At 47.6% G+C, this 19,640-nt stretch overlaps 1 protein-coding gene across 2 annotated transcripts in view; it reads right to left on the bottom strand.

Moving 5' to 3' along the window:
* ston2 (stonin 2) overlaps positions 1-19,640 on the bottom strand; it is a 34,957-nt gene that overhangs the window by 2,550 nt on the left and 12,767 nt on the right. Inside the window, exons 4-6 of one of the 2 annotated variants that reach the window (XM_012836688.3) lie at positions 14,998-15,165; positions 2,220-4,088; positions 752-954 (exon numbers count right to left, since the gene is read on the bottom strand). In XM_012836688.3, the coding sequence (XP_012692142.2) occupies positions 752-954; positions 2,220-4,088; positions 14,998-15,165 (2,240 nt within the window). Of the gene's footprint in view, positions 1-751; positions 955-2,219; positions 4,089-7,013; positions 7,255-14,997; positions 15,166-19,640 lie in introns of those variants that run through there. The other variant, XM_031580082.2, reaches the window with a different exon arrangement.

Here is a 19,640-nt window from a genome sequence, read left to right as displayed (position 1 = left end):
AGGTTACTCCTCCTAGATCAGAACGGTGAAAACTGCCCTCCCCCCACAGCCCCAGTCATGCAGGGCTGCTGTGAACAGCTGCTTATGTGGGGGCAGTGGGACCCACCTTAATGACATGCTTACATAGCGCTGAGGAAAACACTATGCTGACAGCTGAGACAGCAGGTTAGTAAAGGGCGACTCCCTGTCTATTAGCACACACACACACACACACACACACACACACACACACACACACACACACACACACACACACACACACACACAGACACACACACACACACACACAGACACTCTATGTTTGTTAGCTGTAGTGTCGCCCCGCACCCCCCCCCCCCCCCCCCCCCCCCCCCCCCACACACACACACTCTGCTGCTGACCTGCTCCCATAAGGCTGTGACACTACCCCCCTTCAATGGAGCTGAATGAGACCTTCTCTTTTCAAAACACACTTTAGCAACTTCAGCCATTACTGGGTGCAGCCAGGAAGTTGGACTGTGTCCTCCTCATGTATCTCACATACACAATGTCACACACACTCACACTGGCAACAAACAAACTGAGAACACACACACACACACACACACATACACATACACACACACACACGCACGCTTGCTTTGTGCTTTGGATAGCAAATCGGGCCATGATTAAACATTGATTTAGAATGAGTGATCTTACGCACCTACACACAAACCCACAAAATCAATACACACAGTGAAACACACACAGACACAGAGAAGAACATTACCTTGTAAGAGAAGTGGGACCTGTAGGTGATCCACTTCTTGATGTCGGTTTTGTCCCCGACAGACAGAGAGCGTACGGTGGCCTTGGAGGCACAAGCGGCAGGCATGTCGAACTCCACCTCCACCTGGCAGTGGAACTGCTTGGGCACCTCCCAGTCCGAGCCCAGCTCCAGGTGGCAGAAGAACGTGTGAGGGTGGCTCAGCGCTGTGGAACATACGCAGAACATATAGAACACACAAGGCTGAGGTCAGAGAGAGAAGTCACATCAAGGCCTGCTTTGTGAATGGGTGTGAGTTCTTGTAGTGCATGCATGTGTGTGTGTGTGTTTGTGTGTATGCATGTTTGTGTGTGTGTGTGTGTGTGTGTGTGTGTGTGTGTGTGTGTGTGTGTGTAATTGTGATAGTGTGTGTGTATGTGTGTGTGTGTGAGGTCAATGCCATTAGACTACCTAATATATGTACAAGTGAGACAGCACAGAGGGGAAAAGGGACCCACACAAAGGAGAGAGAGACAGAGGAAGGACTAAGGGAGAGAGAACGTGAAAGACCCCCCAAAAGTTGTCCCAGTTGTGTTTGGTGAGGGGGAAAGGGCCGGCGTCCACAAAAGGAGAAGTGATTGTGTTGGTGTGTGTGTGTGTGTGTGTGTGTGTGTGTGTGTGTGTGAGGTTGTGCACTGTGGAGCTAATGAATGCTGACAGCCAGGACTTTGTGCAGCCAATCAGATGCATTGCCAGGAAACCCCTGCTGATGCGATATTGAAAAGCCCGGGGCTACTGGCCATTGACAGAGACACACCAGCGCGGGCCCAATGAAAGAGCACGCCAAAGGAGGAGAAAAACCCTGTGCGCCCCGTGAATAGGCCTCGTTCCATGTCACTGCACATGTCCTGGGTAGCGAGAACGCAAACACAGTATTGGGGAAGAGAGACTGCGCATCCCATTGTTATGGCTGCCGCTTTGTTGAGAATGTCTTTCAATTTGTTCTCATCTTGTCTTGTCTGTTTGCTTCTTGACAAAAGCTTTTTAGGAGGGAGATATTAATGGATTTCACATTCAACCTAAACCTGGACTGTACCATTTTAGAACTAGCTTCACTAGTGTTTGACATACCACACAAGTGGAACATCTCACCTCTAATATCAATATTTCCAAATACATTAATGTAAGTGTAATGTGCTACTCCTGAACTGTCACTCTTAAAGATTTTCTCAGCAGAAAGGGAGGGGAAAACATGGAGGTTGTCATTAAACTGTTACCAATAAAAGGATACTGTCTGCAAAGGTCATGGTCAAGTACATGAAGTACAAGCATATGACTATCTGAATATGTAGCAACTTTTTCTAGCGATGTTTAAACACTCTGCTGCAATGTTGTTCAAGTTCAGAGAAATGCACCATCGTACTGTTTCTCAACAATGTGCAACAGTGTACTGATTGCTCTGTAAACTGGTAAACAGGCTGGCATATCCTACCTGAGTTTTTGTCTGGTAGACGGCTGATCCTCCATACCACCGAGGTGAACGCTTGCTCGTACTTGGCCGTTCCCAGAGTCACCCTCATGGCTGGTTCCGACCCAGATGTGCTGGTGGATCCGAAGCTGGCTCCTTTGTTGAAGCGGGCCTTCAGTGACTTCTCCCCCGTGACGCTCTCCCTGCGGAAGTTCTTGGCCCAGAGCTCAGGTATGGGGTAGCGGATCATCACATTTTCACACGGGATTAATGTAAGGGGGTCTCGGTTGGAGGAGAAGCCAGTGGACATCACCAGCCAGGACTGCAGCTCCACCTCCGCGCCCTTGATGCTGGCCACCGTTCGCACTGTGAAGGGGAGCGTTTTCTCGGCGAACGCTGTGCGAAATTGCAACAGTTCGAACCGCCGCCCGATGGGGGGGTTGAAGGAAATAGCTTGAGACTCTGCGAAATCCTGCTGGTCGATGGAGTGATGCAATCGACATTCTCGGAGTCGGATCCAACGTGTTGTGGTGTTGGGGATGATATCGTGCCTCGACACGACTTCTTTGCCCTTCACCAGAACGTCGTTGAGCCCAATTCGGCAGGCTGGAGAACCGGATGCAAATACAAGCATGCTGACCCGCGTGAGAACCAGATGATTGAGTATCCGGCAGTCCCCTTTGGACACCGTCCCGTAGAACTCATCTCGTACCTCCACAGCCACTTCCTCCTCGGAGTAGCTCACAGGGGGACATGGAGAGCCCACATCTGTGGGCAATCCCACCAGCCGCTCCTGCAGTGCGTGTCTGAAGCTCAGAAAGTCCTCATAATTCTTAGTCCCTAGCTTCACTAGCTGCTCTCTAGAGGGTAGGTGCACCACAGACACCTTGGGCTGGATCTTGCGCTTCTCCTTGTATATCACATGGTCTATGCTGAGGGTGTGCACGCGTCCGCTGTCATCGTAATTCTGCAGCTTGTGTTCGGATAGCTCATGGTGAGCACGCAGCTGGAACTCCTTGAAGGGCTTCTCCAGGCCCCTCTCGTAGAAGAGCCTCAGGTGCCCAGAGTCGCTAAGACGGACATAGATGGGCCCCCAGTGCCGAGACGACATGATGTTCTTCTTCTCTGGGATGCGAAGCAGCATGGGCCAGCCGTCCTGAGCCGTCATGTGACTCGGCATGTACGCCATCTCCTCTTCGTCCGCTGCGTCGGCAGGGTCATCAGGCAGCGTGGGACTGATGTAGCCATCCGGGTCGGCGATCTGAAGGTTCCTGAGTGTATCAAGCTCATCTCTGGGGGAATCTCGACCCAACCCCTCATCATCACCACTGGGGTCAGCTACGGCGGAGAAGAGTAAGACTGATTCCGTCTGTAGATCGGAGTCGGTGGACTGAAAGAACGGCGAGCTGTACGAAAACAGTGGAGGGCTGTCCAGACAGGATCCGTTGCTCTGCGACTTCTTCACTTCCTGTTGGTCGAAGAAGGAGCTGAAGGGGTTGATGGGCGAGGGCAGAAGGTCGGAGAACTCCTCGTCAAAGAAAGGGTTCTTCTTGCTGTAGGTAGTCGGGCTGTGGATCAAGGGACCAGGATTCAGCACAAAACCAGGCTCGGTTCCGTCCGGAGTCAGATCCAAAAGATGGCGCTCCGCCGTCTGGTTCTGTGCCGAAGAGACGATCAGGTTGCTGTTAGAGTCCTGTAGGGGCGAGTGGTTGAGGTTATCCAGGTTCATCCGGGACGGCCGGTTGGACGGCTGAAAGTCGGACTCCTCGTCATCATCGAAGGTGACCCAACTGGCAAACCGAGTGTTGGCTTGGCCATTTGTGTGCTTGTTGTTGGATGTCCAGTTTAATGAATCCATGGTTACTCCCTCATCATCTTGGAAGACAGAAGAACCTGCAAAAAAAAACACAAGCCATGTTGTTTAAATACAGCTAAAAAAAACAAGCTACTTATTCTTATGTTGTCTGAAGTCTTCAGCTAAAAGTGCAGCAGGACATTTTGATTTTCAAAACTTTTCAGAAAAAACTGAAATGGCATCTTTTACCCAAGTTACCCAAGTTATAACCTACAATAACCACAGTTGTGTGGTTACTGCAGGACACACACACACACACACACACACACACAAGCACACGTGCACACATGCACACACACACACAAAAAACATGAACACACAGTTTCGCATCCCTTATTTCTTGTTTCGATTGGTTTTACAAAGGAAGACATTTCAAGACTGAATCTATGGGCAAACCAAAGAGAAAGGCCAAGGCTAAATCTATGGGGAGACAGAAGAGAAAGGTCAAACAAGGTAAAGGAGGAGGACTTCAGACTAAAGTCTGTGATGCAGTCAACATTCTCACGAAACCCAACCATCAGACAAGCCTGAGCAAGTTCAGGATGGAGCAAGATAGATAGATCACAATTAAACAGCATTTTCACACAGAAAGTTACACAATAACACCCTACTACCACCACTCTCCTCTCTCTCACACTCACACACACACACACACACACACACACACACACACGTGACCACAGTCTACAGGGTTTTGGTTTCATTAACAAAAGAAACTGCTGAGTCAAGACCCTCCTATTTCAGCTAACGTGCATCAGCAGTACCTCCGCTCACAGTCGCTAGGGTAACACAATCACCCACTCCCAAGAGACGCAACAAAGTTCCCAGTCTAATGAGGCTGTTTTGTTTGTCAACATGTCAAGTGGAAAAATCGCCCCTTTTCCAAAGTCCCTTTGTTTCCCTGAGTTCCTTTTGTTTTCCAAGCTGACCTAAAATAATCCACAAAAAGGCTGAAACAAAAGGTATTATAAAAGTACCCTCCTGAAAAATCCAAAAGTCTGAATGCTGTCGAAGACAAACAAAGCCAAACATCAATTCTCTTTGTGAGTCGGATGCCTTTGTTGGTGCTGAGATGCATGAAACTCAACCTTGGTCTCGCTCTCCTCATTCCAACACTCTGAAAGCATCTCTCTGCAGCCAATTTAAAGATAGGGGGGAACAAGAATCCACCTGTTGCTAGGCACCAGCACTCTCTACCTCAAACCCACTTTCTGCTACTGAAGAAAGAAGGAATTAAATTAAACTCCTCGGCCTCCACACAGAACCAAATGGGAGAGACAACGACAGAAACTGTAGCAGAACTACATGGTGTGCCATGGAAGCAGCTTCTTCATGAATACGCATCCAAACATATCAAAACAGACAGTTGATCCTGTAGATAAACACACAAAATACAATATTCAATAAGATATTCTCATTGGAACATACAATAGAGTGGTTTTTTTTTCATAGAAAAACTAGCTTGAAGTAACATTTGTGACTAGCATTCAGAGCTCCCCTAAGGCTGAAGATTAAGTGTATCTTCTTAGGTGCACTACAGTCGATCCGTGTGAGACTGCACACAGCACGGGCTAGAGAGAATGCCAGTACCTCTGACTGTGCAGTTTGTCAGCAGAACTGACACCAACACCATCTGCACAGTTGCAGAGATCTACTGAGTATGCCCTCTGACTTTCCAACAACAATAAAAAATTGATTTGTGTTAATATATGTGAATATACTTTTTGTATTGAGTAAAATGTCCATCTGCATCTGTTATACTGTATTATTAGACAGATGCTGTTTTTTTTTTCCTGTAACAAGACAGACCAGGAGAGGCTGTAAAGAGTGTCCTTGAACGCCAAAGGCCTGAGGGAAGACAAACTGCGAAGTTCAGCACATCGTGTAAGCCCATAGAGTGTCAGGAGCACTTCCACAACAAGTTTCTTCAGGTTACAGAACAAAATCAATCCTTGGGACAGGGAGGTTGGGGCGAAATCTTCCAAAAAAGGAGAAGCCTGTCATGTCCACCCTACTCTCTTTAGGCCAGTGAAGTGGAGGAGGGCAACAAAGAAAATAGCTTTGAAAGGCTCACCTTTCACTCACACTGGAGTCCTGTTTGGCTGGGGCTTATGGGTAAGGAATGGGGATCTTTACAGCGAGACTGAGCTGAGTACCCCGTGAAAAGCGAGTGACTGTTGCTAAGCGCTGGCTTTATCTGAGCATTCACGCCAGAGCAACAATGTATTACAACCAAGCCCGGCTGCCGCGGGAAACAAGGAACTTAATCAGCACAGCACAGAACAGAACAGAGGAAAACCTCACCCTCTCAGACACACACACACACAGACAAGTTTCTCACTTCTCTTTCTCTCTCCCTCTCCCTCATGCACACACTGTCTCTCCTCTCTCTCCCCTCTCTAGCTGTCTGTTGGGTTCCACTTGGTAGAAATAGTTTGACAGTTGGGAGGAAGATTAGTGTAAGATGTAGTAATGCACTAGAAAGCACTGTACATTACCTTGACATATGAGCACAACCCTCTCACACATGACTTCAAAGAGGACACGAGTCACATGGCCTCAATGATCCATAATGTGACACTCTAACAAAGGCAGTAGGGTTCCATTTAAGGTCTAACCCTTAAACCAGCGATAGCGGCCCTGTCACAGCAGGCTGTGTGTGTGTGTGTGTGTGTGTGTGTCTGTGCGTGAGCTGGTGGTGTTAAAAGCCCCTGCTGCATATTCCCCTCTGCTATCCTCATATACAACACACAAACACACACACACACACACACACACATATCCAGAGAGAGACACACACAGATACAAGCAAACAGACATACATACAAACACACAGACTTAATGACACCTCTGACAAAAGGCCACTTGCACCAACAGGCACTCTCAAAACAACCCCCACTTCCCCCCTGCTAGCAGCACAGCAGCACCCAATCACAGCTCTCCCCCGCACATGGGGAACTCACCGGTGGAGACGCCGCAGAGGTCCGGGAGCTAGTGAGACCAGCGAGCGAGTGAGCACGCACGAGAGAGAGAGAGAGAGAGAGAGAGAGGGGGAGAGCGTGAGCAAGGAGGCTTAATCCGACCGCGTTCACCTCTGATCCATGGTGTTAGCGTTAGCGGTTGGTGGCCAGCCACGTGACCCCCGCAGCCGCCCTCACGCCTACATACTTCAGGAGAAACATGTAGGTGCCTGTCTGTCGGATCGCCCTAGTTACGGGAAAGAGGCCGGCCCTAAACTCCCAGACAGGTAATACTCCACGACGTTTGTGTATTGGCCACACCTTCACCAAACAGCGATTACAGATGCCCTCTGATAAATGATTAACTCTTCTCTGGAAGAGATAACACTATAATCACAGGTAGTCATTTAGTTATTACTGAAGTGCAATAGATGGGCATGGGCAGACTAATGTTCAAAAACCCTTTATTATTGTAAACATCTTGGTGTGTATCTGCCTAGTTTCATTCATTAAAAAAAGTGAAAAAGTGACTACTGGTTAAATTTATGTCAACCAGAGTCTATGAAGTTCACATGCACCATGCATCATGTCAACACCTTCTAGCATGCAGCAGTCTTTCGTTCCCGTCTCTCTGTCTCTCTTTCTATGTCTCACTTTCTGTCTTTCTGTCTCTTTTACTCTTTCTCTCACCATCTTTCACATTCTCTATATCTCTGAGAGTCTTTCTATGCCTGTTTGTCTTTTACCTATTTCTTTCTCTTCCGCCTCCTCTCCCCCCTTCTCTCTCTCTCTCTCCCTTCACTCTCTCTCTCTCTCCCTTCACTCTCTCTCTCTCCCCTTCTCTCTCTCTCTCTCTCTCTCTCTCTCTCTCCCTCTCCCCACTGGCAGACGGGCAGAGCATGCTCAGAGAGATGACTCTGCAAACACCAGCATCACCAGATCAGAATGGTGTGGGTGGCAAGAGCCCTGAGAAAAACACACAGTTTCTTGAGCCAATGCCATCATACACTGCTTAGGCTCCATCTAACAAACACACTCACACACACACACAAACACATTTACACGCACAGACACACACACACACAGAGAAATACACACACAGACACACACACACACACACACACACACATATACATGCATAGACACACACCCATACACAGATACAGACACACAACACAGACACAACACACACACACACACACACACACACACACACACACACACACACATATACATGCACACACCACACACACACACACATACACACACACACACACACACACACACACACACAGTGATAGGGCCTCTGACACTGAGAGCGAGGGACCCCGGTGAAGGATTCCTTCCCTCTGACCGTGGAGCTGAGCAGGGGGGCATAGCTAATGGGGTTAAACATGTGGTCAATCAACACAGCGGGGTCACGGGGGTTCAGACAGATTTAGGAACCAAATCAGCTTACTGCCCCTCAGGAAGCAGGTCCCTCTGAAGACAAGTGGCAATGAAGGGTTACTCAGTGCATGTGTATGCATTTGGCCTGACATAAGCTGATGCAAAACCGTCCTTTATGCTCAATGAGTGCTACTTGCTAATTCGCAACCTAATTACCCCCGACCTGCTTTCAAAAGGCTGACTGCTTTAAGGGCGGGGGAGTGGTGAGGCGCTGGGGGGGCTGAAACCTGTACCCACAAGCTGATGTTTGCCTTAGCAGTCAAGGTGAAGAGTAACAAAACACTTCCTGCAGAACCAGCCGTGAGTTTTGGTTTTCTTCCATCGAGATCAATGCCAAGAGAGCCCTCGGCGTCGTGACATGACAGGACATGATGCTCGCATCATCAGAAGGCTACTGGAGTACTGCAGAAGGCTACTGGACTTTTTTCATACATTATCCCTTGTGATTTAACAAAAGATGACTTAAAATGGTGCAGTCTGTGATTCTAATCCTGTACCCTTTTTGTCAAATTCAGGGAACTGCTCCTCAAGGGCCTCTGGCCGTCCATTTCTGCGTATGCCCTCAAAAAAACTCAACGGCAATCAACACATTACTTCAGGAGCACAGAAGGGAGGGGTGTAAATTGATTGGCTGTTTAACTCAAACATCAACAACCTTTCGCCAGGATGGCGGACAGTCCCTTTAAGAATGAAGATGTCTAAGCACGGCTACAGGACTCATGAGTTGCCCCCGTCACGGACACACAGACGGCCCCATCAGAGTGAGCTGAACCTCCGATCCTCTCTCCCTCCCTGCTCACAGCTCCCTCCGCATGCTGATATCTGTGGGCTGATGGCTGGGCCTCCCCTGCCGAGCCTCAGGGGAGAGGAAGGGCAGAGGTGGCCATTACGGCTCTGGGAAACCACAGCTGCTTGCATTAGTGCTGCAGCAGATGAAACTGGACCGCGCGCTGAGTGAAGGGCACAGGTGGAGGTCTCAGGGGGTGCCACGGCAGGGGTCAGAGGCATGGGGTCATGGAAAAGGAAGCAATGTGTTAACTCAACAGCTACTGGAGACTCCACAGGCCCTCTCCCACTGGGCGAGAATATACCCTGTCCTGATGATCACTGACCTGATGTCAGTAACGTATAAATATCAAGCTGTGCTTTAAAAGGGGAAAAGATTATTGGAGCACTGATAGTCCAAAGGCCTCATCACACCGATCCATCCTTTCCTGATCTTCACTTATGTGAACGTATAGATATCAAGCTGTGCTCTAAAAAGAGAAAAGATTATTGGAGCACTGACAGTTCAAAGGCCTCATCACACTGATTCATCCTTTCCTGATGTTCACTTATGTGATGCCTCCATCTTATAAATATCTACCAGGGCGTTTGGAGCTGCCCTGGCAGTATCAGCACTGGTTACTGGCAGGATATGAATCAGACTTCCTGGGAGCCAGCGCCACCACAGATACGCCCAGACACAAAGACAACAACTCTCTTCACGCTCTTCTCATGTAATCTTATACAGACTGTGTGGCTTTTTTTTTTTTTTACATCTGTGTGTGTGTGTGTGTCTGTGTATGTGTGTGTTTAGTGTGTGAATAGGTGTGTATGGTTGTGTGTGTTTAGCATGTGTAAGTGTGCATGCGTGTAGAGTGTGTGTCTGTGTGTTTAGTGTGTGTGTGAGGGTGTATGTGTGCAGAGTGTGTGTTTGTGTCGTGTGTGTGTGTGAGTGTGTCCAGTGTGTGTGTGTCCAGTGTGTGTGTGTCCAGTGTACCCTGTCTCTCCCCACCTGTCAGCTCTATTAGTTCTGCTCCAGTCCCCAGAAGAGCAGCGCAATGAGCCACAGCTGCACTCCACAACCACTGAGCCATAATCCAGCCTGACGGAGCTGCACACACGCCAGACACTGCAGACAACGCTGTACGCCACACTACACACACACACACATACTGCACACACATACTGCACACACGCCAGCACTGCAGACCACGCTGTACGCCACACTACACACACACACACACTACACACACATACTGCACACACATACTGCACACACGCCAGCACTGCAGACCACGCTGTACGCCACACTACACACACACACACACTACACACACATACTGCACACACACTACACACACATACTGCACACACGCCAGCACTGCAGACAGCGCTGTACGCCACACTACACACACACACACACTACACACACACACACACACACACTACACACACATACTGCACACACGCCAGCACTGCAGACAACGCTGTACGCCACACTACACACACACACACTACACACACACACTACACACACGCCAGCACTGCAGACAACGCTGTACGCCACACTACACACACACACACTACACACACACACACTACATACACATACTGCACACACACCAGCACTGCAGACAACGCTGTACGCCACACTACACACACACACACACGCCACCACACTGCAGACAACGCTGTACGCCACACTACACACACACACACACGCCACCACACTGCAGACAACGCTGTACGCCACACTACACACACACATACTGTACACACGCCAGCACTGCAGACAGCGCTGTACGCCACACTACACACACATAGTGCACACACGCCAGCACACTGCAGACAACGCTGTACGCCACACTACACACACATACTGCCCACACGCCAGCACACTGCAGACAACTCTGTACGCCACACTACACACACATACTGCACACACACAAACAAACATGCGCACACACACACTGATGATGCCAGGAATTCTAACCTAAAGCACAGAACAGACAGTGTTGGGTTGTTTACTTTATGACCATCCCCTTGTGAGAACCACATGAGCTAAAAATAGCATTACTTCATTACTTGATTGCAGTGGAATTATAAATTATTTATGGCAAGAGGCTATTTTCTGAGGTACAATAAAGTACTTCCAGGATGTATACAGTAGTGGCTCAGGTCCATCAATAGTTTTCTCTGCCCCTTCATAAGCTTTTACTCCTCTATCTAATATAGCTACCTGCCTTAAAATACTGCTGCTGGTAATCTACTCAACTATGATTCGCTGAAGCATGAAATAAACTAAACTCTCATTTTATCAGTGTTTAACCTGCATCATAAACGTAGCCTTGTCCACAGAAGTATACTTAGGACTTAACACTCTCTTAACTCTCTCACACACACACACACACACACATCAAAAGGCCATGTTCCTGCACTACTCCTACACCCCCTCCTTCTCACCCATGTGGGCTTCCCTCAGGACCAATGCGCCTGTTTCACTCCCATGTTAATGTCTTTTAAAGTATCTCTACCCTAAAGCACAATCCAACACACACACACACACACACACACACACACACACACACACACACACACACACACACACCAAACCAGTAGAGAGAGACTCTGAGTGTCTTTCATGTCTTTGGCATAACGTCAGACATGGACCCTCGCTTGTTATTGCCGCTCACACATCAAGGCTGGTGGTGTTGGGGGGGTGGGGGGCACCGGGGGGGGGGGGGGTGTCGTACGTACACGAGCAAATAGGGAGCAGCGAACCGCTCCGCCAATCCCACCACACCCACTTCCTGTCATCCTCATGGCTGCTTTGTCATGCGTGACTACTTTAGACTGCCTGAGTACACCAGAATGGTAACTGAACAGGTCCACATACACACGCACACGCACACAGAGACTTACACACACACAGACTCAAACACACACACACAGATGCACACATACGCACATATACACACAGACACAAACGACTCCTACAGGTGACAGATAATGACACTGATAACAGCCCAGGGACACTGTGGGATTGAGTGATGGAGTCCAGTTTAAGGATGAACTAGTAGAAAGGGACAGGCATGCCAATGAGCAAAGTTTACATTCCCAACCTCATCTGTTTTTTGATATACATACCTATAAATATATATATATATATATATATATATATATATATAATATAAGCTTGGTCAGGTAATGCATATACTTGAGGAGGTCACTAGGATCCTTAAGGTCAGGGAATGGTTTTGCCATATTTACATGTGCGTTTTATTAATAATGCCGATCCTGCTAGGGAGCAGCTGACTGAGGGGCAGGTTTGGCCCGGATTTGGGCCGAGGCCAGGCTCTGACGTAAGCAGGCAGAATAGGTGGATCTCAGTCCGACCCAATAAGCCCTCTGCACTAGTGCATTTATTGGGGTATGATGCACAGTAACCCAGATGAATCTTGCAAAAGCAACATTTAATGCAAGGCCTCAGGATTTGGTGCCCACTCTGCCAGGGCGATATTAGAGTTTTGTGCCCACTCTGCCAGGTCGACATTAGAGTTTGGTGCCACTCTGTCAGGGCGGGATTGGTTTTGTGCCACTCTGCCAGGTCGACATTAGAGTTTGGTGCCACTCTGTCAGGGCGATATTGGTTTGGTGCCACTCTGCCAGGGTGATATTGGTTTAGTGCCCACTCTGCCAGGGCGATATTGGTTTGGTGCCACTCTGCCAGGGCGATATTAGAGTTTTGTGCCCACTCTGCCAGGTCGACATTAGAGTTTGGTGCCACTCTGTCAGGGCGATATTGGTTTTGTGCCACTCTGCCAGGGTGATATTGGTTTAGTGCCCACTCTGCCAGGGCGATATTGGTTTGGTGCCACTCTGCCAGGGCGATATTGGTTTGGTGCCACTCTGCCAGGGCGATATTAGAGTTTGGAGCCCACTCTGTCAGGGCGATATTAGAGTTTGGTGCCCACTCTGCCAGGGCGATATTGGTTTGGTGCCACTCTGCCAGGGCGATATTAGAGTTTGGTGCCACTCTGCCAGGGCGATATTGGTTTGGTGCCCACTCTGCCAGAGCGATATTAGTGTTTGGTCACCAGAGGGCTTTTATTTCCTTTGTGCCATAGTTTTCTCAGCAGGATGGTTGGGAGGGGAGAGAGGAAGGCTGCTGCATTGTAATAAATAAAACTCGCCAGCCCAGACCCCCTCGCCCTCCTTTTCCTCCTCCCTCTGTCGCCATAGAAACGGCAGATTCAGTGAGTCACTGTCTGTGAGGAGAGGTGGAGTGGGAACAAGGACACGTCGGCCATGAGAGACCAACATGTCTAAGCTCAGCGGGTGAGACTCCTGACTCTCCTCTCCTCTCCTCCTCTCTTCTCTCGTCTCCTCCTCTGTTTTTCCTATCTTCTCTTCTCTCCTCCACTCCTCTCTGTCCTGCTCCTCTCGTCTCTCTGAGTCTGCTCCGTCTCCTTGCTGCAGCTCCACACAGCAGCTGAGGTGTTGTGTTACCAGTGAGAGTGTCCTTAGCAGGGGAGGAATCCCTGTGCCGTAGACCATCTATTATTCTCCTTCCATGACCTTCTGTTCTGTGTCTTCCTCTCTACATTTCCTGGCCTTAAAGAGCACAGACTGGGGTGCAATGCTGTGTCCCATTCAAATACATGTCTGTGTGTCTGTGTGTCTGTGTGTCTGTGTGTCTGTGTGTCTGTGTGTCTGTGTGTCTGTGTGTCTGTGTGTCTGTGTGTCTGTGTGTCTGTGTGTCTGTGTGAGAGAGAGAGAGATAGAGACAGAGAGAGAAAGAAAGCAGTGTTCTTCCTGTGAGTCTGCCTAGAGAATATCTGTCTCAGTATCAGTTGTCATTTGGGGAGAGGTCAGTGCTGAACTAGACTCCACATCTGTAGCCTCTCCGGTCCAGCAGGGATCAGAACAGGTCCAGACTGGGCCCGTAACTGGGACAGACCTCAGTGTTGGATCTCGTCTGTAGCCTCTCCCCTCCAGCAGGGAGTAGCCAAGCTCAGTCACGCTTGGCCCAAATGTGGGCTTGTGCTGGACCACATCAGCAGCCTCTCATAATCATCTTCCTTTGCTCCAGAGCCCCTCCTAATTGGGCCCTATCTAGGACAGAACCCAATGCTCTTCACTAACAGGGAGTGTCTGACCACAGAGGCTGAGTCAGTGCCATGTGTCAAACAGCTGTGTGAGCAGATCTCAAGAGAGGGGATAACCACACACACACACACACACACACACACACACACACACACACACACACACACACACACACACACACACACACACACACACACACACACACACACACACACACACACACACACACACGTCTGACTACTGATGTTGACTTTTGGGGTGTGATTGGAGTGTGTGTGAGTGTAAGTGAGTGAGATACCATGTATGTGTGAGTATCATATTTACCATGGGTGTGTGCATATGTGTATCATCATATATTTAGCATAAGTGTGTGTCAACATATATTTAGCATAAGTGTGTGTGTGTGTGTGTGTGTGTGTGTGTGTGTAAGGGACTCAGGAGTATGGTCGTGACTCGGGGGGCTCGAGGGGAGTTTGCAAGAGGAGGGCCCCATGATTAGGGAGCTCTGCTCCTCTGACTGTGTGCGAGAGTGTGTGTGTTTGTGTGTGTTTGTGTGTGTGTGTGTGTGTGTGTGTGTGTGTGTGTGTTTGTGTGTGTTTGTGTGTGTGTGTGTGTGTGTGTGTGTGTGTGTGTGTGTGTGTGTGTGTGTGCATAAGGGACTCACTGGAAGAGTGTGGCCGTGATGGGCTCTCTGCGTTGAGAGATGGGAGGTCACAGGAGGAGGCCCCCATGCTTAGCGAGCCCTGCTCCTCAGACTGGGTGGTCCAGCTGCTTTCAGAGGGGGGCACCACACTCCAGAAACTGGCAGAGGAGCAAACGCTGTACCTGGGACCTACGGGGAGATAGGGAGGTTGGGGGGGGTGTATCAGAGAGGAAGAGGAGGAGAGGAGAGGAGATGCCAAATACATCAGAGATAGAAGGAGGGAGAGAGGGATAGAGAGAAAGAGAGGATACATCAGAGATAGAAGGAGGGAGAGAGGGATAGAGAGAAAGAGAGGATACATCAGAGAGATGGAGGGGGAAAGGGATAGAGAGAAGTAGATAGTAAGAGAGGGAGGGTGAGGATAGAAGAGAGGCAAGTTGAGAGGGAGAAAGACAGGAAGAGGTGGAGAGAGGGAGAGAGGGGGAGAGGGGGAGCGGGAGAGAAACAGAAGTGTTGAATATGTTATAATGATATAATTTGAATATGTTTGCTCACACAAAAGCACGGACATGCATGCACACAAATATACATACTAACACATGCATTCTTACATACAGTAGACACACAAAAACATGTGCACACATATTTATAAACACAAACTCTTCAATCACAGTTACAAGGGTTACCAGTCACTCACACACAGACAAATACAATCCGTACAACCTTACAAATACATACACACACACACAAACAAAAACACACACACACACAAACAAAAAACACACACACACACACACATACACACACACACAATTAAGTCTGCACAGCTACACAAGTGCTTATGTTCTAGACTAATGAGCAGGTGTTGATCATTGAATTATGAATAGCGCCTATTAAATATTCACTCAGGGGACTAACAGCGCTTTGGCAAACGGATTAGACATCAAGGATGAGGTAGGGAACGCCGGGAACGCCGGGAATGCTGATAGGGATCCGACCCATCACAACAGCGGGGGCAATCAATCAGCTCAATGATTTTAATTAGCCGTGTTATAATTACCGTCTGAGGGGCCATTACCTCTGCTCACAATGGCTGTGGAATAGCTCGCAATCTGCCAGTGCGCTTACCCTGGCAAAGACAAATATTTTACAGAGACTTCAAAAACAATGTGCGCTCATACACACACACACATAATTTCAGTGCATGTGGTGCTCATCTCATGGTTAACCATAATTGAGTGTGACATAAAAGAAAAAAAAAACATTTGAATGGAATTGTTCTGCCATCTAAACAGATTTCGGAGTACACCCTTGGCACAGTGAGTGCACTGGCAACAGGACTGTGTTTTTGGACGTATGGCAAATGAAAGCATCACAACAGATCTTTCCTGATGCAGCCCTCTGCCTTTCAATTTGACCTTAGAAGGGGGAGGGGGTTCAAAACACTGCAATATAAAGAATATATCTGTATTGTCTGAACATACCACCAACCTTACCTGTATGTACCTCTATGTGTTGCACTGCATGTTCCCTTATGGTACTGAGGTCAGCTAAAGTGAGTTTGGCCTGAACACCTGTTGTCAGCCATGCCACAAAGGTCAAAGGCTGTATGATATTGAGGTGCATTACACTACAGTTCCACTTAGTAATTGTAAGCACACTAGGAAAGTGCATAATTGCACAGAGAGCTGCTAACTATCGCCAGGGACTACGTTTCCTGAAAGCATCGTTGAGTAATTGCCTTGGTCACCGTGGAGAGAACCTATGGTAGTTGTTCAACGACGCTTTGGACAAATGCACCCAAGATCTCATCCTAGTCACTGCGAACATCCCAATTCCTTATTGAGAGTGGTCACATGACGACAACAAACTAGCAACGGTATTGACAGTTAGGTAAGTAGCTAGCCAGAAGGCTAACATTACATTAGTTACACGAAAAAAAGCTACATGACAGACAAATTAGTAAACTACAAAGTAAACTGTGAAGTATCATCATCACCTGCACTAATGAGTACAACCTAACTTAACAATGAAGTGACTTATTTGTGCGCTTTCACCACAAATACTGCCTTGTTGAGTGACATCAAACCTACTTCTGAGAGCGCTCAAAAACCTCCCCCTGTCCTAGTGGAATGTTCCTAGTTCAACAGGCCCAGCTGCATTCTCCCACTTGGAGTCTGGAACCCTCCCACTTCTCAGCTGCTCACGAACACACTATAACGTATCTGTCCTATAGATATAGCCCATAGATATGCAGATATCATCGCAGTGTCAAAACAAAACAGTCGGAGAGTCGATCATAATTCCCCACGTATGTAAATCCTTTCATACTGTAGATCATTTAGCACAATCTTTTGCTAAAAGTTTAAATCCGGACAGGTTGAAGCATTAACTTTTATATGAGACCAGAGAGACCCCACAAAGCCTTGGCTATAAGATCAAACTTGAGAGAAAAGAAGTGCCATTTTCGTTAGTGTATCCTAAGCTCTTCAAACGATGATCAGATGGCTCACATGTAATGCAGGACCTGATATTTCTGCATTGTTCGCCCTCTCAATAAAATACTTGATTTTAGGCTTCATGTCGATAAGAAGTGCTATTAAGGGGCTGTGGTAAATATGTCGTCAAATGGTACATGCGTGACTCACATGTATGTTGACTCACATCGGGCAGAGACATACCTGACTAAATTCACCTGTAAACTCTAAACTCACCACAGAGGCTCAGCTCAATGATGTGAAATCCTACGGAGACGGCATCCAGGCATGATTCAAGCCAATCTGTCCATATTTCATAAAACAACCGAGGCTTAGAGCAATGCATGAGTCTACACACACAGACAGCACACACGCACACGCACACGCGCACACACACACACACACAAACACAAACACACACAAATACACACACACAAACACAAACACACACACTCTCTCTCTCTCTCATACACACAGACACACATACACACATACACACAGCACACCCACAAGACAGGAGAGTGCACGCCATGAACATCTCACATTCGATTTCCAAAGTGATTGTGAAGCTTTGCGAACTGATTACATCAACTCTGGAGATGTTTATACAGATCACTTTTCATCCTTCTGGCAATCCAATACAACTGTTTCATAACGGCATTCATTTCCTGATCACACTAAGGACAAACGCAATACCACTGAAGCCCTCGGCAACACAGAGCCACACAGACAAATCAGATTTATTACAATCACCATGGCAACGTGAGGTTTTCCTCTGCACTCAGACTGATTCAGCTGCCTTGAGACAGTTGATGCCACAGACAACCATTAGCTTAATTACTTGTTGATTGACAAATCGGATCTGTCTGAAAGAGCATCTTTGCATTAGCTGCGGTTACATGAAGCTACTGAACCACATCACCCCACCACATGAACACAATCAGGGTTTAGTATAGCTGCAAGCAGCAATGAGGGGGCCAAGTATCCCAGATGGACATAGATGCCATGGAAACTTCATAGCATAAGTAGCATAAGGGCATGGCTGTATGTTTTTCGAATAAATCAAATAATCCACATAAATGTGGTTGACATGATAAGTTTCCATGTCCGATCCTTAGGATCTCGAAGATATCACCATAACAACAGACATAACAACCACTCTTATAAGGCACATTAAATGGTATTAGGAAAAATATGTTTTTGCTCATTGCAGCATAAACACACCTCCTATTGGTGACTCTAGACTAGTCGAAGCACCACAATGAAACTTGGCAAAAAGAATCAAGGCACTGTCCCCTCTCAGTGTACCAAATTTCAATGAATATTATTAACTACTTACTAACCGAGAGTGAGGTCATGCAGGGAAATATCAGACTGAGGCTGTAACGTATCGACCGAGTGATAGCGAGGTTGATACGGCAAAGCCTCAGTCTGATATTTCCCTGCATGACCGAACGGTTGAGGTTAGTAAGTTGTTTATTATATGGCATTTTTAGCTCCTTTCATTTTGTAAATGAAAAGAAATGGTAATTGTAAATAGAAAACATGTTGTTTAGTTCAGCTCTCAAGTCTTCTCACGACGCAGTTTGTTTCAGGCGTTGCCTAGCAGCCAATTATTTGCTACCTTCAAGTTACAATGATAAATAGAAAACAGTTCAGCTAAAATGGCTTTTAAGAAGAAGAGTCTAGAGGAAGAATGTTGCGCATAACCCCTATTTACAGTAAAGTAACAACACAAGTGATTCAAACTATAGTAGTCTAGTCTTCATCATCACTTTCAATAACACATTTTCGCTGCCTCATGGCTTTTGATGTCTTTTTTTTTTTCCTTTGGCACATTTTCGCTGCTTCTGAATTTCCTTTGGCTTTTTTTTCTTGATGTCTATCAATATCGCAAATTTTTAAGATGACGTCAGAGGAGGGCAATAATAATACGTATCAGACCGGCAGACCGGCGAGGAGGTCAATACGCGGCTGGCATGACTACCCATTAGCCAATCAGAATGCTCGTACTGTCATTGCCATATAATAATATTATTTACCATACGGTTCTAGGGGCTGCCATAGACTCCAATGTAAGAAGAAAAAAAGATAAAAACACATTGAGTTGTGTGCCTATGCATCTTCGCTCCAGCAGCGTCTCTGGAAGCTTTATTGATTCTGACACTAAAAGTGCATGCCCCAGAC

The sequence above is a fragment of the Clupea harengus genome, chromosome 14, assembly GCF_900700415.2.
Source record: "Clupea harengus chromosome 14, Ch_v2.0.2, whole genome shotgun sequence".
NCBI lineage: Eukaryota > Metazoa > Chordata > Actinopteri > Clupeiformes > Clupeidae > Clupea > Clupea harengus.
This window is presented reverse-complemented; position numbering and strand designations above follow the sequence as displayed.